The 20,575-nt window shown below is 39.7% G+C and overlaps 1 protein-coding gene across 5 annotated transcripts in view; it reads left to right on the forward strand.

Annotated features, from left to right (window-relative positions):
* Positions 1 to 20,575, forward strand: part of tnrc6c1 (trinucleotide repeat containing adaptor 6C1) — a 48,965-nt gene that overhangs the window by 12,084 nt on the left and 16,306 nt on the right. For 3 of the 5 annotated variants that reach the window (XM_084423248.1, XM_084423249.1, XM_084423250.1), the window contains exon 4: positions 17,041 to 17,358. The exons of the other annotated variants lie outside the window; for them this stretch is intronic. In XM_084423248.1, the coding sequence (XP_084279374.1) occupies positions 17,041 to 17,358 (318 nt within the window). The remainder of the gene's footprint in view (positions 1 to 17,040; positions 17,359 to 20,575) is intronic. 5 annotated transcript variants of the gene reach the window in all.

The raw sequence follows: 20,575 nt of genomic DNA on the forward strand, positions 1-20,575 counted from the left end.
ACTGTCACTTTAAGGAAGCTATTTATAACTAGGGTGGTTTAGGGCATGCCAGTGTGAATGCCATCAAAAATGTGTTTTTAAGCGATGTTTAGATGCTAATCGCAGTTGTTCAGTGTGGTAACTGACAGGTATTCATCCAAGAAAATGACTAAATTATGCAACCTTTAGTGCACAAAATTGTCAGTCATTATAAAAACAGAGACCTACGCATGAATAACAGCAAGCGATTTGAAGACTGACAATTATTGTCTTGAGTTCTGAAGTTTGATGGTTGGACACAACTTCTGTTATTCTTTCAGCATGCTAAAACGCTCTCTGAGAAGTGCTCTCTGTGTCCCCTTTAAAGCCCTGCCACTATAAATATTAAAGCTAAAGAAAAAGAAAAAAAGAGTTGACCCCACTTATCGCCTACTATTTGACCACTCTGACCACAAAAATCCACTTAAAATGATTTTGAGCTTGCCATGCCTTGCCTTAGTAACAAGTATATTGAATATGTTCCTATGCCGACAATATGTTCTGTGAATTCTGAAAGGACATTTTAAATTCAGCATGATGCCACCTAAAGATCATTTGTATCATTAGAGAAAGGTGAGGGTGAGCTCTGAGGCATGAATCTCTAAAGAGACTCGTGGAGAAAGCAGTGATGACTTCAAGACCAACTTTCTCTTTTCAAGAGAGGCCCAGGAGGGGCCTATACACACATGCACACAACCTGGAGAGATTCACAGGGAAGTGCTTTTGCCAAACCGACAGAGTATTTTTGTGGAATGAGGAAAGAGAGAGAGAAAAAGAAGTACAGAAAAAAAGTTGGAAAACGCTGTAGGTGTCTGTGTCAATGGAGGAAGGGAGCAGTGGAACTGTGTGAAAGAAAGTGTGAGAGCCTGCTTAAGTTTCCTGTCAGTCTTTTGGTTTTGGCCGCAGAGAAGCTCAAAGGCCTCTGAAGATTTTTAGACAACTGAAAAAACAACCATCCCCCTTTTCCCCCCTCCAAATCTCTTTCTTTTTCCTTTCACTTTCTAACTCATTCTCTTAAACTCAATTTGCATATGCGCACACATAGACGCATACCTCAAGGACTAATCAGATTTGCTGCTGATTGTTAATGTGCTAAACCAGATTTCTGTTGTTTCTGCCCCTTCAGCCACAGAAACTTTCTGTTTTGCTCACTTGGTCCAGTTTCCCTTAAGATAGTTTCAATCCCAGAAAGGACGTCTGTGACCCATTTAACTTTGTATTGTATATTGCATGTAAAAAAAATTTTTTACCAGTGATTGCAATCAATGGTTCTAGTTAGAACTATTATATATATAATTATTCATTTCTTTTGTATCATTGGTTTATTATTAGACTTTTTAATGAAGTTTAATCATTTTACTGAATCTGAATTTAAAAGTACAAGTCAATAAAATAACCAAATATATATAAATTTTTTTAAGTAACACACAAAATTTTGACAGAAAATAGGCCTATATTAAATATCAATATATTAACACTATATATATATGTATGTATGTATATATATGTATGTATATACAGTGAGGAAAATAAGTATTTGAACACCCTGCTATTTTGCAAGTTCTCCCACTTGGAAATCATGGAGGGGTCTGAAATTGTCATCGTAGGTGCATGTCCACTGTGAGAGACATAATCTAAAAAAAAAAATCCAGAAATCACAATATATGATTTTTTAACTATTTATTTGTATGATACAGCTGCAAATAAGTATTTGAACACCTGTCTATCAGCTAGAATTCTGACCCTCAAAGACCTGTTAGTCTGCCTTTAAAATGTCCACCTCCACTCCATTTATTATCCTAAATTAGATGCACCTGTTTGAGGTCGTTAGCTGCATAAAGACACCTGTCCACCCCATACAATCAGTAAGAATCCAACTACTAACATGGCCAAGACCAAAGAGCTGTCCAAAGACACTAGAGACAAAATTGTACACCTCCACAAGGCTGGAAAGGGCTACGGGGAAATTGCCAAGCAGTTTGGTGAAAAAAGGTCCACTGTTGGAGCAATCATTAGAAAATGGAAGAAGCTAAACATGACTGTCAATCTCCCTCGGACTGGGGCTCCATGCAAGATCTCACCTCGTGGGGTCTCAATGATCCTAAGAAAGGTGAGAAATCAGCCCAGAACTACACGGGAGGAGCTGGTCAATGACCTGAAAAGAGCTGGGACCACCGTTTCCAAGGTTACTGTTGGTAATACACTAAGACGTCATGGTTTGAAATCATGCATGGCACGGAAGGTTCCCCTGCTTAAACCAGCACATGTCAAGGCCCGTCTTAAGTTTGCCAATGACCATTTGGATGATCCAGAGGGGTCATGGGAGAAAGTCATGTGTTCAGATGAGACCAAAATAGAACTTTTTGGTCATAATTCCACTAAACGTGTTTGGAGGAAGAAGAATGATGAGTACCATCCCAAGAACACCATCCCTACTGTGAAGCATGGGGGTGGTAGCATCATGCTTTGGGGGTGTTTTTCTGCACATGGGACAGGGCGACTGCACTGTATTAAGGAGAAGATGACAGGGGCCATGTATTGCGAGATTTTGGGGAACAACCTCCTTCCCTCAGTTAGAGCATTGAAGATGGGTCGAGGCTGGGTCTTCCAACATGACAATGACCCGAAGCACACAGCCAGGATAACCAAGGAGTGGCTCTGTAAGAAGCATATCAAGGTTCTGGCGTGGCCTAGCCAGTCTCCAGACCTAAAGCCAATAGAGAATCTTTGGAGGGAGCTCAAACTCCATGTTTCTCAGCGACAGCCCAGAAACCTGACTGATCTAGAGAAGATCTGTGTGGAGGAGTGGGCCAAAATCCCTCCTGCAGTGTGTGCAAACCTGGTGAAAAACTACAGGAAACGTTTGACCTCTGTAATTGCAAACAAAGGCTACTGTACCAAATATTAACATTGATTTTCTCAGGTGTTCAAATACTTATTTGCAGCTGTATCATACAAATAAATAGTTTAAAAATCATACATTGTGATTTCTGGATTATTTTTTTTAGATTATGTCTCTCACAGTGGACATGCACCTACGATGACAATTTCAGACCCCTCCATGATTTCTAAGTGGGAGAACTTGCAAAATAGCAGGGTGTTCAAATACTTTTTTTCCTCACTGTATATATATATATATATGTATAGGGTTGGGGAGTAACGGAATACATGTAACGGCGTTATGTAATCAGGATACAAAAATCCAGTAACTGTAATTTGTTACAGTTACGTCAAAAAACGTTGTAATCAGATTATTGTTACATTTTGAAAAAAGGGGGAATACTTTCAGGATTACAATGGTAAAATGGTTAATGTAACTGTAACGGAATACATTTTTAAAGTAACCCTCCCAAGCCTATATATATATATTTACACTAATAATACGAATACGAAACTCTACTACAGAGAAATTTCATGGCGGCATGTTATTTGAGTGGACTTTGCTTTACACTCTTGTGCAGCGCACACACGGAGTGGAACACTGAGCAGTCGCTTTAAAGTTGTGTATCTTCGGAAGCAGAGCCATGCGCAAAGTTACAAAACATGCTGCGTGAGAGTGAAACCTGGTCATTGAACACTGAGGGGCAAAGCAGCATATTTTTGGCTCGTATTTTTCGGTCAATATTTCGGTGCATCCCTAGTTATAAATGCAATATATCCTGAAAAGGATCTCGGTGCGGTGCTCCTGCTGACTGGCACATTGTCAAAGTGTGTGCACAGAACGCTGCCTCTCTCAGAAGGAGACTTGCGATTTTGGGACGTACTCTGTGTTAAAAACTGTTAAGCAGTGAAAAAGAACTCAATGTGGTGCACGAACTGACTGACACGCAAGCTAAGCGCGAGCACAGAAAGCCGCTTCTCTCGGCATGTGATCGCAAATTCTGTTCTCTTTCACATCTTATTACACTTGAATGGGCGAATACACGCACAATTATGTCAAAATGCTCATCGTGTGGAGACAGTGGAGTATTTATGTAAGCACAGCCGGTTATGTCTCAAGTAGAAGTAAACAGATGGGTGTACCAGTATAATGGATCCGTGCGTTTGGTCCTAAAGTGACAGCAGCCTGTTCAATTTCGAAGAGTTTCTATCAGTTATTTGGGAAATAAAGTTTTGCGTTAGCAAGTATTTTTAAGAACTAGATGCTGTATTTTGCGAAGGTTTGCACGGTCAGGTCATCAAATCTGAAAATATACTAAACAACATATTCTCAATCACAAGTGCATATTATACTTTTTCTGTGGAGTAATATCTGTAAAAAATATATATTTTTGGTTGAACCATTATAACCATATTTTCTTCGAATTGTACCTCATCTTGTAGAGAAACGCATAGATCATGGGTCTAAAATAGGTATAAAATATAACCTGTAGTTGAGAGTTGCCAAATAAATGTCATTTTGTCAAATATTCTTTATAATATTTCACTGAGACTGCTGCTGTATTTTATTGTAGTGATTTTAGATTGTCTTGTTTCTAAACATCAGGAAAGCTTGATCTGAAACTGTTGGCCCTTTCGTACCAAGTTAAGACTGTTAAGATTACTGTAACTATAAAGTTTGAAATATTGATAATGATAAAATATTACTTTCAGAATTATTTATTTTTCAGCTTATGAACGATAAAAACATTAACAGTCAATCAGAATCCACTGATAAACGAGCGAGGGCATTTAAAGCGGCAGATGATGTAACCGCAGCACACACTTATAATGAACAGAACGTTATCGTCTGTTGGTGTGGATGCCAAGATATTTATTGTTATTGTTATCATTCTTGGTGTAAACAAAATCCTTAAGTCTGTTTGATATGGTGGTCAGTTGTAGAGGGGTCTATGTCAGGCTGAATAGCTCACGCAGGTTTTGTCGGTTAACACCTGCTCCACTTTAAGAACCTGCTCATTACAGCTCCTTCCTATGCCATATTTGCAGAGTTAGGACATCGTTAATTACTTCTAATGACTCAGTCTGGCTGTTCGTCCTTGAGTTCCTCAGTTCGTAAGGAGTTTGATCCCCTGAGACCTTGGCATTCGCTGTATGAACAGAGTACAGGCTGCCTCTCCATGAGTCCTTACCCAGACATCCTATCTGAGAGGGCAGCCGCTACCCACTGTGAGCATGCAGGGCAGCGAGCAGAAGGATGACTCATGGCTTAGTGGAGCATGCTTTTTTGGATGTTTCATTGTTTTAAGCTCTGAACTTGCTTTTTAGAAATTCACTTTTGTTGTTACTAAAACGTCTCTTGGCAGTAACACAGACACCAAACTTGAGTCTGGAAGTATGGAATTTTGAAGTGTGTAGGAACCCTGTATATATAAATGACAATATTATCTATTATTCTCCTTTAAATTCTGTCAAATCTGAGTGTATATTTGAACTTCACCTTCATGACATGTCGTTTTCTGTGGGTTGCTTTGACTCCTATGGTGAGATTGGGAAGATGTGTGCTTTCTTGCGCATTCAGATCATGAAAAATGTGCTGAGTATGTTGAAGTCCTGTAAAATGTGTGCCGTGCCAACTTTTGTCACCGTCAAAGTCTCTTCTTTGTAATGGCTGGCACAGTTTGAATTTCATAAAGAAACTCTGCCAACTCTCCACATTCACGTGCATGTTAGTCAGCTGTCGGTATTTCTCTGAGGAGCAGCAGGCTCTCAAAAGAAGCCCTGTTGATTTGCATTGAGAACCGAACACACTGTGGTTCAATTGTTGCACTTTTACATGGGTAACTATTTTTACAACATCCCACAAATGGTGATGCAAATTCATGTCGATATGCTGTTGCTGGCCTGCTTTCTTTTTTTTTCCTTTTTTTTTTTTCTTGTATTCAGTGTTACATGTGTTGTGTGAGAATGGAAACAATTTACTGGCTTTTTTTTTAAGATGCTTTTTTTTGTAACAAAAGTGACTTAAACTTACTGCCAGAGAGCCACTAAACAAATAACCAATCTGACAAATTTACGTGTTTTTTCCAAATATTTCTTCAGGATGCCTGGCTGATGAGTAAATGAATCCAGCACTGCAAAAAGTACTGAATGTTTGTTGTTTAATAAACAGCTGTGTAGAGCTGGATTTTGGACCAATGAGATTTCACTATGGGTGAGGCGCAGTGCAACAACACAGAAATGGAAAGCAAGCGTTCGACAAAATGCTGTGTGGCTTGTCGCACACCGGTCAACACAGAAGAAGAACATTTTATCACATGTTGCTGTTGTTTTATCGTGTTGTGCCTGGTGAGGACACTGTGTGAGACATGCTGCTGCTGTTGAATTTCTCGAATGGTCGAAAAAGGCTCTGGTGGTTTTGCTGATTTAGAGCGAGTGTGTGTTTGAACCGCTGAAGATGGTGGTGTGCGTGTATGTGGGGAGACAGAAACATTCTCTGACTGGGTCAGTATTTATAGCCTCCCTTAGGCAGTGCAGCCTACCGCCATCTTGTCTTTTTGCCAGCCGTGTATGTGTATTCACACTAGCTCCATCTCCCTTTAAAAAAACGACTCTGATTTATAAAAGTGCTGTGCTTGAGTGTGTGTTTTGATTTGTGGTACATCACTTTCTGCGTAAAAGGCCCACCATAGTGGTTATAGTAGAATAAAGGGATGGTGGGAGACGCACATAATGGCTTATAATAGAGCTGTCGGTCTTCATACCATTTTTGTCTGGATGTCAAACAATTTGGTAGAATGTGGAGTGAAAGAACGTAGGCGGATATGTACCGGTAGCACAGGTCAGGTGAGCCAAGCTCTGGAATCTGCTCGTCTTCACGCACGTTCCTTTGATCAAAAAGCTCTCGCTCATAAGACCCGGCCTGGACTAATTCCAGCCGAGGGTGTCAGACGCGGCAGGTACTGTGTGGTTCCTCAGTGTTTAGCAGTTAGCGGTGCTCAATCCCAGATTAGAGGCTTGTGCAAATTGCTTTGGTTTAAGAAGTGGCCTGAGTTCAAAGATAGCAGATTCCCCAGTGAAATTTGGGGCTTCATTGTTATGACACAATGTTGGGAAAGTTACTTTGAGGCTAAGCAATCATAATTTATTAAATTAAGTATTTAAACTATAGTTTATGAAGTAATAAACTTTGTGAAGTAGCGAGCTACACTTCAATCTTCTAACTGCTTTTTGCTAACCACATTTAAGCTATTTAAGAGAGCAATCAATTTATCTGGCACGAAAGCAATGAGCAACTTAGGGGACATGTCATGAAAATCTGACTTTTTTCCGTGTTTAACTGCTATAATCGGGTCCCCGGTGCATCTACCAACCCAGAAAACGTGAAAAACCCAGTAACTTTGTTTAGGTAAGCCTTTCTCTGCAAGCATGTCAAAAAATAAGCTGAGCAGATTTCGCTCCCCTCCTGATGTAGGAAGGGGAACTTATTATAATATTACTGCCCCTTCATCTGCACGTTTCCACCCACGACAGCGCCGCCATTTGGTTTTCGCAAGCGACAACAGTGTAACCAGTTCTAACGCAATGGCAAAAGTTCGAGAAAAGCATGCAATCTCTCGCTCGGGCTACATCCTTGTGGTATTTTGACCCAAAAATGCCACAGCTGTCTTATAAAGACTTCAGGGAACTGTGTCAATAGGTCACGAGGTGCATCTAAAAAGTTGCAACCTCTTCCTGAGTCTCTCCATAAGGCTGCACTCCGCTACTGGTTATTTCTGAGATTTTGGATGAGTGAGAAATCGCATTTTGTTATTGCCGGAGTATCCGAAGCTCGTGTAAAGGATATTTAAAGGGACACACACAAAAACGGCGCATTTTGGTTAACACCCAAAAAAGGGCAAATTTGACAAGCTGTGATAAATGATCTGGGGGGTATTTTGAGCTGAAATTTCACAGACACATTCTGGGGACACCATAGATTTCTTGTGAAAAGGGGCATAATATGTCACCTTTAAATACAGCTAGTAAAATTATAGAAATTAAGAAATTAATGTTTTCTATTTTAATAAATATTAAAAATTTAATGAATTCCTGTGATGCAAAACTGAGCAGCCATTATTCCAGTCACATGATCCTTCAAAAATCATCCTAATATGCTGATTTGATGAATAGAAATTTTAAATGAATGGCATTTATTTGAAATAGAAATTGTATGTAACGTCATAAATGTTAATTTAAATTTTATTTCCCAAACTTTGAGCGGTAGTGTACATTGATAAACAGCAGTATTTAACTAAATATTAATATTCTCCTTTCAGAAGTTCCTGATTTAAATGAGTCAATCTTTTTATGAAGCAGTTAATTAAAAAAAGCCGTCTGGATTAATCGTTGCACTAAAATGATTCGGACTTCCCAACATTTCTTTAGAGAGATGATGAAGGCAACTGTAGGAAAGTCCCTTTGAGTATTGATTCAGTTTGCTGGTGTGTAATACAAAGTGATATTTTACATTGTTACGTTATACTGCTACTTTTTACTGGAACAACTACAACATTTTGAAATCAGCTGATCTGCTGTCACGCTAGTAAAACAAAGTTGCATAACATAAGGAATTGAAGCTTATTGTTATTGAAACAACTCATTTTTGAAGTGAATAGTTTAATTGTACAATTAATTAAACCGACAATATTAATGCAGTGTCAGTGTTATGACGATCCGATCTTTTTATTACTCTTTGTTAAAGAGTAAAAGCATGTGCCAGAGAGGAGGGGAGGGTGTTCATTTGAAGTGCGGTTAATTGAGGGTGAATATGGGAAGGATTCCTCTCTGCTCTGTGCTCGTCCCATGAGACACGTCCCCAGTCACTCCAGTTTTCATGTAGAGCAGCTCCCAGTCTCCTCCTCGTGTGGGTCTTTTCATCTCTCTGCGAGAAACCGCAGGCCTTAAATACAGCTACATATTTAAACGCTGCTAATTAAGATCTCCGGACTCATTCGTGCAAGGTTAAACATGGAAAGCGATGAGATTAGCATGATAGGCGAGCGTTGTGATTATTTCCCTGCAATGTCTTCCACTGATTAATGATCTTATGTTTGTAGCCTTTGAAACGTGTCCATTGGCAGGGTCAAGTCATGCGTCACTCTCGGTTGTGTAGATCGTATTAGAGCTAATCTTATTGCTGCAGGGTATTGAACTCTGACCACGAGCTGGCTATTTTGTTTGACATCTAGAGTTTGATACTGTAAAAACAAAAGATTATTTGCTTGAGCTAATACAGCGCTAGTCAACGTTGGCAAAGCACACATACAGATCTCAAGCCATTTTGTATGATGCTTGATGCTGAGATTCTGTTACATTTATAGTGGTATATCTGACACCCAAACAGGAAAAATCGGTTTGCTCTTATAGGCTATTTTACGATGGCTAGTCATACTTCTAGTTTCTTATCGTTTCGAGTCTTTTTAATTTTAATATAATGTGAATTTGCATTAATATTATCTATCTATATTACCATTTCAGTCGTATCCGACTCTTGGTGATTCTATGGGCAAGAAACCGTCCATGAATTTTCATGACAATGTTTTTTTCCAGGGTAGGTTGTCAGGTCTTTCTCCAACCCTCCCTATTACATAGCTTGGGAGGACACACACACACACACACAAACACACACACCTGCATGTCTTTGGACTGTGGCAGGGGGAGAACATGCAAACTTTCTTGCTGTGAGGCGACAGTGCTACCCACTGAGCCACCGTGCCACACATTAATAGTACACTTATCTTTAATTTGTTATAAATAACATTTTGTTCATTTGTGTCAGTCAATTTCCATTAAAAAAAAAAAGGAAAATAATCAACAGATATAAAGTATACTACTCACCAATGCTGCATTTATTTGATCAAAAAGACATAGAAAATATTATTGCAGTTTAAAAATAACGATGTTAATAAATTGTAAAATTGTATTTATTCCTGTGATATGCAGTACTGCAATTGTATCACATAATCCTTTAGAAATCATTCAAATATGATTTGATGCTTAAGAAATGTAAGACGTAGTACGTCTTTAGACATAAAAATGTCTTCAACAACTACATAAACAGCCCCTTTCACCAGACACTTTTTCCCTCTCTCCAGCATCGCCTGAATTCGAACAAATTCTTATGCTCGAATGGATACTTTGACAATTTTCAATCTGGTTTCCGACCGCACCACAGCACTGAAACAGCGCTCATAAAGATAATAAACGATATTCGCTTAAATACTGATTCAGGCAAATTATCAGTGCTGGTACTACTCGACCTCAGTGCTGCATTTGACACTGTCGATCATAACATACTTCTTGACAGGCTGGAAAACTGGGTGGGGCTTTCTGGGATAGTCCTAAAATGGTTCAGGTCATACTTAGAGGGGAGAGGTTATTATGTGAGCATAGGAGACCATAAGTCTGAGTGGACATCCATGACATGCGGAGTCCCTCAAGGCTCAATTCTTGCACCACTCCTGTTCAACCTGTATATGCTCCCAATGAGCCAAATAATGAGAAAGAACCAAATTGCTTACCACAGCTATGCAGACGACACACAGCTCTACTTAGCCCTATCGCCTAACGACTACAGCCCCATTGATTCCCTGTGCCAATGCATTGATGAAGTCAACAGTTGGATGTGTCAAAACTTTCTTCAGTTAAAGACAAAACTGAAGTCATTGCGTTTGGAAACAAAGATGAAGTTCTCAAGGTGAACACATACCTTCACTCCAGGGGTCAAACAACCAAAAATCAAGTCAGGAATCTTGGTGTGACACTAGAGTCAGACCTTAGTTTCAGTAGTCATGTCAAACCAATAACTAAATCAGCATACTATCATCTGAAAAATATTGCAAGAATTAGATGCTTTGTTTCCAGACAAGACTTAGAGAAACTTGTGCATGCTTTCATCACCAGCAGGGTGGATTATTGTAATGGACTCCTCACTGGCTTTCCCAAAAAGACCATAAGACAGTTGCAGCTCATACAGAACGCTGCCGCCAGGATTCTGAGCAGAACCAGAAAATATGAACATATCACACCAGTCCTCAGGTCTTTACACTGGCTCCCAGTTAAATTTAGGATTGATTTTAAAGTATTATTACTGGTATATAAATCATTCAATGGCCTAGGACCTCAATACATTGCAGATATGCTCACTGAATATAAACCCAACAGATCACTCAGATCATTAGGATCATATCAGCTAGAAATACTAAGGGTTCACTCTAAGCATGGCGAGTCCGCTTTTAGATATTATGCTGGAACCAGCTTCCAGAGGAGATCAGACGTGCTCCTACTGTAGTCACTTTCAAATCCAGACTCAAAACACATCTGTTTAGCTGTGCATTTACTGAATGAGGACTGTGCCACTGTTCATCCGACTGTTTGTACTGTACTGTATTTTATTTTTTATTTTTCTAAACTGTTTTAATTATTCTTATTTCTTTTTATTATTTTAATTTCTTCTATGTAAAGCACTTTGATTTGCCATTGTGTATGAAATGTGCTATATAAATAAACTTGCCTTGCCTTGCCTTCAAAATAAATAATAATAGTATAATTTTTCTTTTTTTAAGTCATACTGACCCCATACTTTTGGGTGAGTAAGTATTTAATTGGCTGAATTATTAAAAAAATTAAACTGAATTTACAGTTATTGTTTCCAGTTTTTAAACTGAATTCACAGTTATTGAATCGAGTTTTTATGTTTTATTTTTTATTGTTGCTCTATATAAACGTGAAGGATGCTTTTGGTTAATGCATCTGTTCTTGCTGACAAAGCACAAAAATGCAGTGTTGTGTCCTCCCCATAGCCATTCAAATTGCATGGTTCCTTACATAGCAGTTATAATGAAAAGTACTACCCATCATTTCCTGAGCCAGCTGCTTGGTTAACTGTACATGAAGATGCCTCGCTTAAAACTATATTATCTGTTAACATCTGCTCACTCAGTTTGACCTGTCAGTTTATTACATTCTGTGCATCCTGTAGCAGCCTGTGTAAGGTTTGTTTGTGTTGTGAGGAAGTGACAGATGCTCTGCTGTGATGTGATCTGGGAGAGGCAGAGAGAAAAAAACAACTGCAAGGTGTGTATCTCCATAGCAACAAGCTTAGTCTGGGACCCGGGGATGCACAAGGCATCACAAGGTGTCTGTGTAAGTGCCACCCTAAGGAGAAATACTCCATGTGTCTGGCTCCTGAGGACATGCACAAACAGAGGATACCCTCTGCACTAAGATATCAGATGTTTCACTGCTTCAGAAATATTCTCTCAGTAAGGAATGTAAATAGGGGTTAGAAATTATATATAAAAAAAAAAAATTCTAATGAAAGTTAACATGAAAGGATGCGATGAGTAAGAATTTGGTGAGAGAATCTCTCTCTCTCTCTCTCTCTCTCTCTCTCTCTCTCTCTCTCTCTCTCTCTCTCTCTCTCTCTCTCTCTCTCTCTCTCTCTCTCTCTCTCTCTCTCTCTCTCTCTCTCTCTCTCTCTCTCTCTCTCTCTCTCTCTCTCTTTTTGTTGTTGTTCTTTTAAGAACAGGATGTATGTACAAGGAAGCCTAACAGTAGACCTGAAAAAAATGATGTAAATTAATAAAATCTTTTAATACATTTTATGAATATACATTTTTCTAGTTATGCTAAGCTCTAAAATATTTTATCAGGTAGAAATAATCTTGATTGCAATGCGGGTCCTTTGAGGCAAAACGTTTGTGAAGAAATGTCATTTGTAAAGTGCTATCTCTCTTAAATATTATTTTTAAACCCTGTCTGCTCACAATTGACCAAAAGTCATGAAAAAAACATGGAAATTCACTGGTCAGAAACTATGACTGGCTTGTGATATTAATATCACATTAACAGTACCAAGCATTTTCTCAAACAATTTCACAGAAACTTCTGTGATTTTAACCACAGAAATTAAAATGTTTAATTTTTAATTCTTGTTTTCTCCAGACTTTCTTGTCATTTGTACATGATTTTAGTTCCTTAACTATTATTGTAGCCTATGTTTTACAAACTCTATACAACTATATAATGTTTGGGAAAACAGGGACGGTTTAAAATGGAGCATTTACAACAGAGTCTGTCAAAGTGACAGATAATGATTTGGTAGCACAATATCTGCCTGTTCTCTCCTCCACAGACGGCCACTAACGTGCCATTGAGAGAGAGTGACGTTCAATTATATTGACCTCAAAAACCTGTTCACTCTGTGAGGTCTAATTCACATCTCATAACTCACTTACAGGCTGAAATCGGTGCTGGAAAGCGCTTTTGATCAAAATAAACCCACTCAGCGCTTTTTGGCCTCCGTTTGAAGTCACTGCTCATATTGGAAAGCCTGTCATTACGCGTTAGCAGCATGTGCGGAGTGTGTGTGTCTGTAGTAGGAGGGGCAGTCAGTGTGCTGTATTTACATTTAAGTTGTCTCCTCTGTATTTAGACTGGGCTCAGGTCCTGTAATTTCATCCTACTAAGACATGTTACACCATTCTCGTACCTTTAGTGCTTTCATCTGTCCTGTGCAGTCGAAGAATTGAACGTTTAATGCAGGATTTAATTTCTCTTCAGACAGTAAATGAAGCTGTCTACGTGAAAGAGAGAGAGATCTGTAGCACGCCGTAAGATGGAAAATACTCCCTCGGGCCAATATATTATGCTTTTTTTTTTCTCTTTGAAATGAAATGCTGCTTAATTCTCTGAGAATTCAGAGTGCATCTGAGCTGTTTTGCAAACAGACATCTTTAATATCTTAGGGGCCTCCCCAAAAGCTTTTTCCTGTGTCAGTCTTTTCTTTTCTCTTTAGAGCAATTTTTTTTTTTTTTATCTGAGCGCCTTTTGTGTTTTTTGTTTGTTTGATAAAAATAACAAGCAGTGTTTGTTCAGTGTTTCTGTTCCATAGAACAATGGTAATTAAAATAATTTTCTTGGATCAGTAGGTCAATGTATATCGACAGCATTGATGGCATAATGTCCATTACCTCAGACAATCATTTCTTTTTCTTTCTTTTTTTAAGTAACAGTATGGCACTTACAATGGATATACACAGGGTCATGCACTTGCAAAACGTGGGTTTCAAAGCAGAAATGTTAAGCTCATATTTGTTAAAGCACTTACATGAATTATTCAATCATACAAATATTTTTTTTATATAGTTAAAATTTGTCTAAATCGTCATTCTTGTAGTGGGACTACTATTCAGGGCCGATGAACTAGTTATTCATCACTGTAATCCATATATAAATGTTGTCTTGTATCCACTGGCATATCATGTGAGAGTTGTTTTTTGTTTGTGTACATGTTTACTTTAAAACAACAAAAAAAGTTCATAATTTTTTTTTGCAATATAAATGTTATATTATTATATTATCATTTTATTTGATTATTGTCATTATTATGTTGTTATTTATTTTATTAGTATATTATTATTATTATTATTATTATTATTGTTGTTATTGTTATTATTAACCCATAATATAACATAAAACAGATCCTTGCCAGGTCTCTGTGTCAATGGTCTTGCGAGTTGCCTTCATGCTTTTACACGTGAGAGTGTGCATCAGAGCGACGAAGCTTTAAAATAAGTCTCCGTAAACTGGTTAGCAGTTAAAGCATTTCAGTTCACATGAATCTCCCAACGGTGTAATTGTTTGAGGATTTGTGTTGTGTGGCCATGTGTCCAGTGTTCAGAGAGCTGGATTTAGATGCATACACACAGAGACTCCTTTTTTTCCCCCCTCATCTCCCATTCGAGGACTCACTGCCTCTCCCTCCCCCTTCCACTCTCAAACCACCCCTCGCCGGTGCTGCGTTGTGATTGGACGAGTGCTGACAGTTTCCACAGAAGCTTCTAGAATACCCTTCATCAAAGGGCCCTGACTGCAGCAATTTTTCTTTGCTGCAAAGTGTGAATATGCAGGTACTCCCAGAATAATCAAGAGAAATTAGCCATGCGTTTGGCGGTCCGTATGCTTCCCATAACACGTTCATAATCGGCTGTAACAATGGGCTGACTCAGACACGTATGCGAGAGGAGTGGAGGAATCTGTAGCGATTGGTCGGCCAGCTCTTGGCAGGCAGGCTGAGCTGGACTTAATCAGGGATTGGCGTCACCGATTCCAGCTTAGCACTGCGACTGCGCCACTGGAGAGCGTCTGTGCTGCAAACATGCCATGAAAGAGAGCAAGGGGCCACGACTGGGGGAGGGACTTGCATGTGAGGGAGAGAGAAAGGGAGAAATTGAAAGGACATGTTCACACTAGCTCAGGATTCATGTTTTCATGTAGCATTCAGGCTGTGTCACAATGGGCCTCTCCGGTGCATAATCTATAGAATGTGATTGTGAGCCTCTTTCCAGCCTATTGGAAAGAAGCAATGGATGCTGGAGAATGTAGTTCGCCTGATTACCACAAACCTTCTTTAATGAGTGACTTTAGTGAGTGCTTTAAAGACCTGACAGAAAACGCTGTATTTATACTTACACAAAGATGAGTTCTTATGTCAAGTCCAGTTTCACTCTTCATTGCATACTTCTTTTTTATTGTTTAATAACTCTTTATTTGATCTCTTATCAAATTCTTAAAGAAACTGAAACCCAACTAAACTTAAATGTGCTAAAATCAAGAATCAAGTTATTTTGAAGTAAACCATTAGCTAACAATTACACATATTAGCTAAATATACCTTTACACATTTGATGTTAGGTGTTGGCAGCAAAAATATGAAACTGGTTACATCCATTGCATGCCCAAGTGTAGTCCAAGTATTTGCTTTTTTATTCAGCACCTTGAATTATTGTTAGCAGGTCTTCAACCCAAACACATGTTCTACACATCACCGCAATGGTAACACCCCAAAAACCTCAACATAACAGAACACTAAACATGAATGAGGCCTCCCCTTTTCTCAGCTTGGTTAAAAATGCATAAAATAACACTTTGTAAACATTTACTCTCCCTATCCAGTCCCATGCAAAGCATGATGGATTGTGGAAATCTTGTTAACAGTTTATGCAATGCTACATCAACACAATAAAATCATTCATGTAGTCCCAACTCTAATGGATTGTGGTTGAACATGATTAAATTAAAATGACAACATATCAAAAGATTTTCAACAAGCAGCAAAATCCTTTGTTTTGGTCTATTTCAATTTGTTGATCGAGCAATGAACAGACTGTACTAGTTAAGCATGTCATCGAAAATTCTCCCTACACTCTCAAACAGCTTCAGTAGTCATTTAACATTCAGTTAGGCCTATGTAATTTGCAGTGCTTGTTTATCAGATGACTAGCTAATTCCCTCATGAAGTATGCAGTCTTGTACCTTTGCCTTTTTCCTGACATTTATATACGTACACTTTAAAATGCATACTTAATACTTGGTTGCGGAGCTGTTTTTTGAAGTTTTGTGGTCTGTTCGACAAGGTCTTTGTGTGAATAATTGCAATGCATCAGTGTAGGCCTATCTTTGAATGCATTTTGATATTTCCCCCTCTGTCACTCTGCCTCAAAATTCAGAAGCTCCTAAAATCAATAAAAGCCCAAAAACCCACGAAGTAGAGTTATCAAATAGTTTTTGGTGTTTTTCCTCCTCCAAGCTTCTGCTCCTCCACCAGACAGTGGTTTATCCCCCAGCAAGTATATACATCTCCCCCCGTCTGTGAGATAGGAGTGCGTTACGTAAGTCCGGCACTCATTCACACAGATGTTTGTGCTCCCACTGCTTCATCTTTGCCTCTGCCTCAGGCGGAGATCTGCCTGGATCAGTCTCTCTGATGGCTAATTGTGTAACTGTTTCTACCTCCTCCACAACACTGAGGTATTAAGATAAACGGCACTTTCGTTTCTTTTCGTCTCCCTCCCCAAGCGCCCTTCTGCGTCTGTGATTGGTAGAGACAGGCGAACCGACATCCTCAATGGTCTCGCACCCGCTCATCCCTCCCGAATCCTCTCATAGTCATCCCTCTAAAGACACTTCCTGTTTGCTTTCGTTACGGCATGTGCTAAAATTAACTTTATGCTTCCCTCTCCCCCTTCTCTCTCTCTCTCTCTCTCTTTTTCTCTCTCTGTCTGTCTTTCTCTCGCTCTTTCATCTCTGTGTCCACAGTGCCAGACTCTGCCAAGCCCAGCCCCACCCCTCCTCCCCCCACCAACCCCAGCACCGCCATCAACCCGTCCGTGCCCTCAGCCAGCAGCAGCACTGGTGGCAATGGCAAGCGCGCACCCTCCAGCAACCAACAGCAACAACAGCAGCAGCCGGCAGCCCCTCGCTACCCGCCCAGAGAGGTGCCCCCACGTTTCCGTCAACACGAACACAAGCAGCTACTGAAGCGGGGCCAACCTCTGCCCGCCGGGAGCACGGCTCTTGCGCAGCCAGTGTCCGCCAGCCTTACACCTCAGCCCTTCTCCTGCCAGACCCACCCAGGTCAGCCTCTCCTCCATGATGCACACGGGACAGCATGCTGAGTCAGGGACCAGGGTGCAGCCCAGAAAAAATCTCACGGCCTTTGTGTCGACCAAAGTTGGTGACCATGTGGTCTTTTTTTGTTGTTGTTTTTTGTTGTCGTTTTATAAAATGTTGGAGGAAAGTGGAAGAGCTGGTTGTGGCGGAGGTCGTTTGGATGCTGGTTTGTCCAGGCTGTGGTGGTCAGACAGCACATTGTGTAAAACTATAATATAAAACTGTGTTCTTAATTGATAAACGATCTACCAGCGAGGTGATAAATGGAGACTTAACAACAAAACAAATTACAAATAGGCAGAGAAAAGAAAAACTAGACGATGAGAGGCAGCTGCCAAGTTTCGCACTACATGCTGTAAGCTGAAAAGAAAAGTCATCAAGAAAATAAAATTGACCATTCTTATTTTTTATGGAATCATTTTTTGGGAATTTTATGGTATAATGAAGAGGGCTGGGTAAAAAAGGATTTAATGATTGATTGCACTCTAAATGTACCCAACAATATACCCAAGAATCAAATTGGAATTTAATTGAAATTGTGAATCGGAACTGAAACAAATCGGTAAATATGTAACTATATTCAGGCATAATATTAGATTTTAATTAAAAATACAACTTGTAAGTTTTAACGGCTTAAAAAAATGGCTCTTCTTCCATTCCACCGTGTTGTCAAGCTATTTTTTTATCTAAGGGGCCGTTCACATAACACGTTTTTGATTTAAAGAATGCAAGATGCGTCCAGTAGAAGTTTTTAAGTTTAACTTTTTTTGAGTGCCACATTTTTACAATGCCGTGTTGTGCGAGACACCGCAAGAAGAGAGAAGCGAGACGCGGAGCACGACGGTCAGAAATGATGGTCTAGCAGGTTTACGTAGACAAACAATGTATAAGTTGCACAGTGGAATGAAAATAGCAAAAATAGCAGTGGAATGAAAAAGTACATTATGTGTGAGCAGCCCCTAATTAGGCACAAAAGATGTGGTTCAATAGGCAGTAAAATGGACTAATTTATTCATCACACAGTCAGGGTCTTGTTAAAATCTCCTGTTGACATTTAATCATGGTCTTTTTGTTATATAGTGTTGTTTGAACTCATTCATGTGTGCATGTGCAGCAGGCAGTAGTGGATGCTGTTTTTTTTCGCTGTCTCTGTTTTGCAGGCAAAGAAAGTTAGGTGGAGAGAAACAGTCATGCTGAGCTGTTTTTTGCTACTTCCTGTGTTTGGAGGCGTGTGGGTGTGCCAAGAGTGTTGTAGTTTGTACGTGGACTTGGCAGTCTTCAGCTGTTTCTGTGGCTTCTCGACTGATGTGGCGGAGTGAAAGAATGAGTTTGAGAGGAGAAAGGAGAGATGGCAGACGATCAGCTCTGTGGGCAGGGGTGATTCACAGCTTACAGTAAATGTGCGTGATTTTAAAGGAGTCTCCTTTGATTGGGAGGAGAGAAGAACTGTCCATGTGCCGGCCCATATATGTGCCATGCCAGAGTATTGATTGGCTCTGGTCTGAAGCAGGGGTTTTTCAACGCTTTTCAGGGCAAGGAAGGACCCCTCTGGCGATAGAGACATGGAGCAGGGACCCTGATACAAAATGTCAAACAGAGCTACATATTAAGCATATAGTCTTCAATATTAATAGAGACCAACCATATTATGATATACAAGTTATATTATGCTAAGACAGTAGATTAAAACTGTGCGTGTTATTGTTGCACATGCATATTTTTCTATATATTACTTTTTAATTTTTTTTGTGCATCATAACAACCATACATGTTGCGATAAAAAATAACAATGAATTATTTGGTCACAATTATTGTCAATTATTTTAATGGATTTGCAGAGCATTCCTCTTAGCAGCATGAAAAACAAAACTTTTATTCAATTAATTATATATATCCTCGAAAGCACGTAAAGTCCGCTCCATTTACAACCACTAAAAAGCTGTCATTCATCTCTGTTGGCGATCTTACAAAGTTCCATTTAAAATCTATAGATATCTACACTGCATAATTAATCTATTATTTTGTTTGTCTTTGTTAATGAGAGGATTCGTAAGCATGCAGAACTCTGGCGTTTTAAGCGGCGAGTGGAGTCTGATGAAATTAAACACCTCTGATTGGCCATTGTGTTCAAGAGATCAACAAACATGACTGTGCATTGCCTGTATGGCAGCCCCAGAATGCATTGTGATGGTTTTTAAAAACCTACCTACACTTGCATTTCTTTTCCTGCTTGCTTCTGTCTCTATTTGTTGAGTTTGCTTTTGGGTATGTTTTGAGTCGACACGTGCACTGAGCTGTGGTTCCGCTGAATGTTACTTAACGGTCATTGGGAGCCTAGCAAGTAATAAGAGCTCCCAGCTTTCTCTCTGTGTGTGTGTTTTTACAGGAAGCCACTGGAATGCAGCCGAATGGCCCACAGCTCTGCTTTAAGCCAGAAGCAGCAGCACAGAGGCTGTATTCATTTAGCTTGTCTCTTTTGCTTTCCTACAGTCGTCACATGGATATCTAATGTAAAACAGCCCAAGGGTCAGAAACGCTTTGCCTTCTATCCTCAGAAATTGTAGAAGTCGATGCATTTTTACTTTTGTGTGGCCTCAAGCCCCATTTTCATGTGTCTGTGTGTATACACAATCACGCCTGTAATAGTGTGATTAGGTGTACAGCTTGTAATGGTGTGAATGGGTAACAGCTAGTCAGAGCACAACTGAATAAAACAGAATGCCAGGGTCTTGAGTCATTATTTAGCCAGTAGGGTTTGTTGTTGTTGTTAGAGGCACATAAATTACACACTTCACCTTTAAGGCCTAGTGCATTTGTTTCTGAATGTAGATTTGAGGTTTATGTTGCACAGTGTGGCCGGCTGCTCTGTGGAGTGGATTACAACTTACAGGCCTGCTGTTGCAGAGGAATTATCAGCTCATTATGGGCCTGTTTGCCTCAGTGAGTCCTGTGTTCTCTTCCCCCAACCACCAAACAGACCTGAGCGCTGGCTCTGCTCCCGGCCATACAAACTTTCTCTCTTTCTCTTTTTTCCTGTCACACCCATACAACTTGCATGCATCCTACCAACGCCAACACTGTTGAGACCGGGAAGTGAAATTGACCGGGCTGAGAAGGCCCAGCTTAGGAAATGATAAAGAGAGCTTTCCCATGTAAAATGGAGTGAAGCCTCTCTTCCTCC

Source organism: Rutilus rutilus, assembly GCF_951802725.1.
Source record: "Rutilus rutilus genome assembly, chromosome: 1".
Taxonomy (NCBI): domain Eukaryota; kingdom Metazoa; phylum Chordata; class Actinopteri; order Cypriniformes; family Leuciscidae; genus Rutilus; species Rutilus rutilus.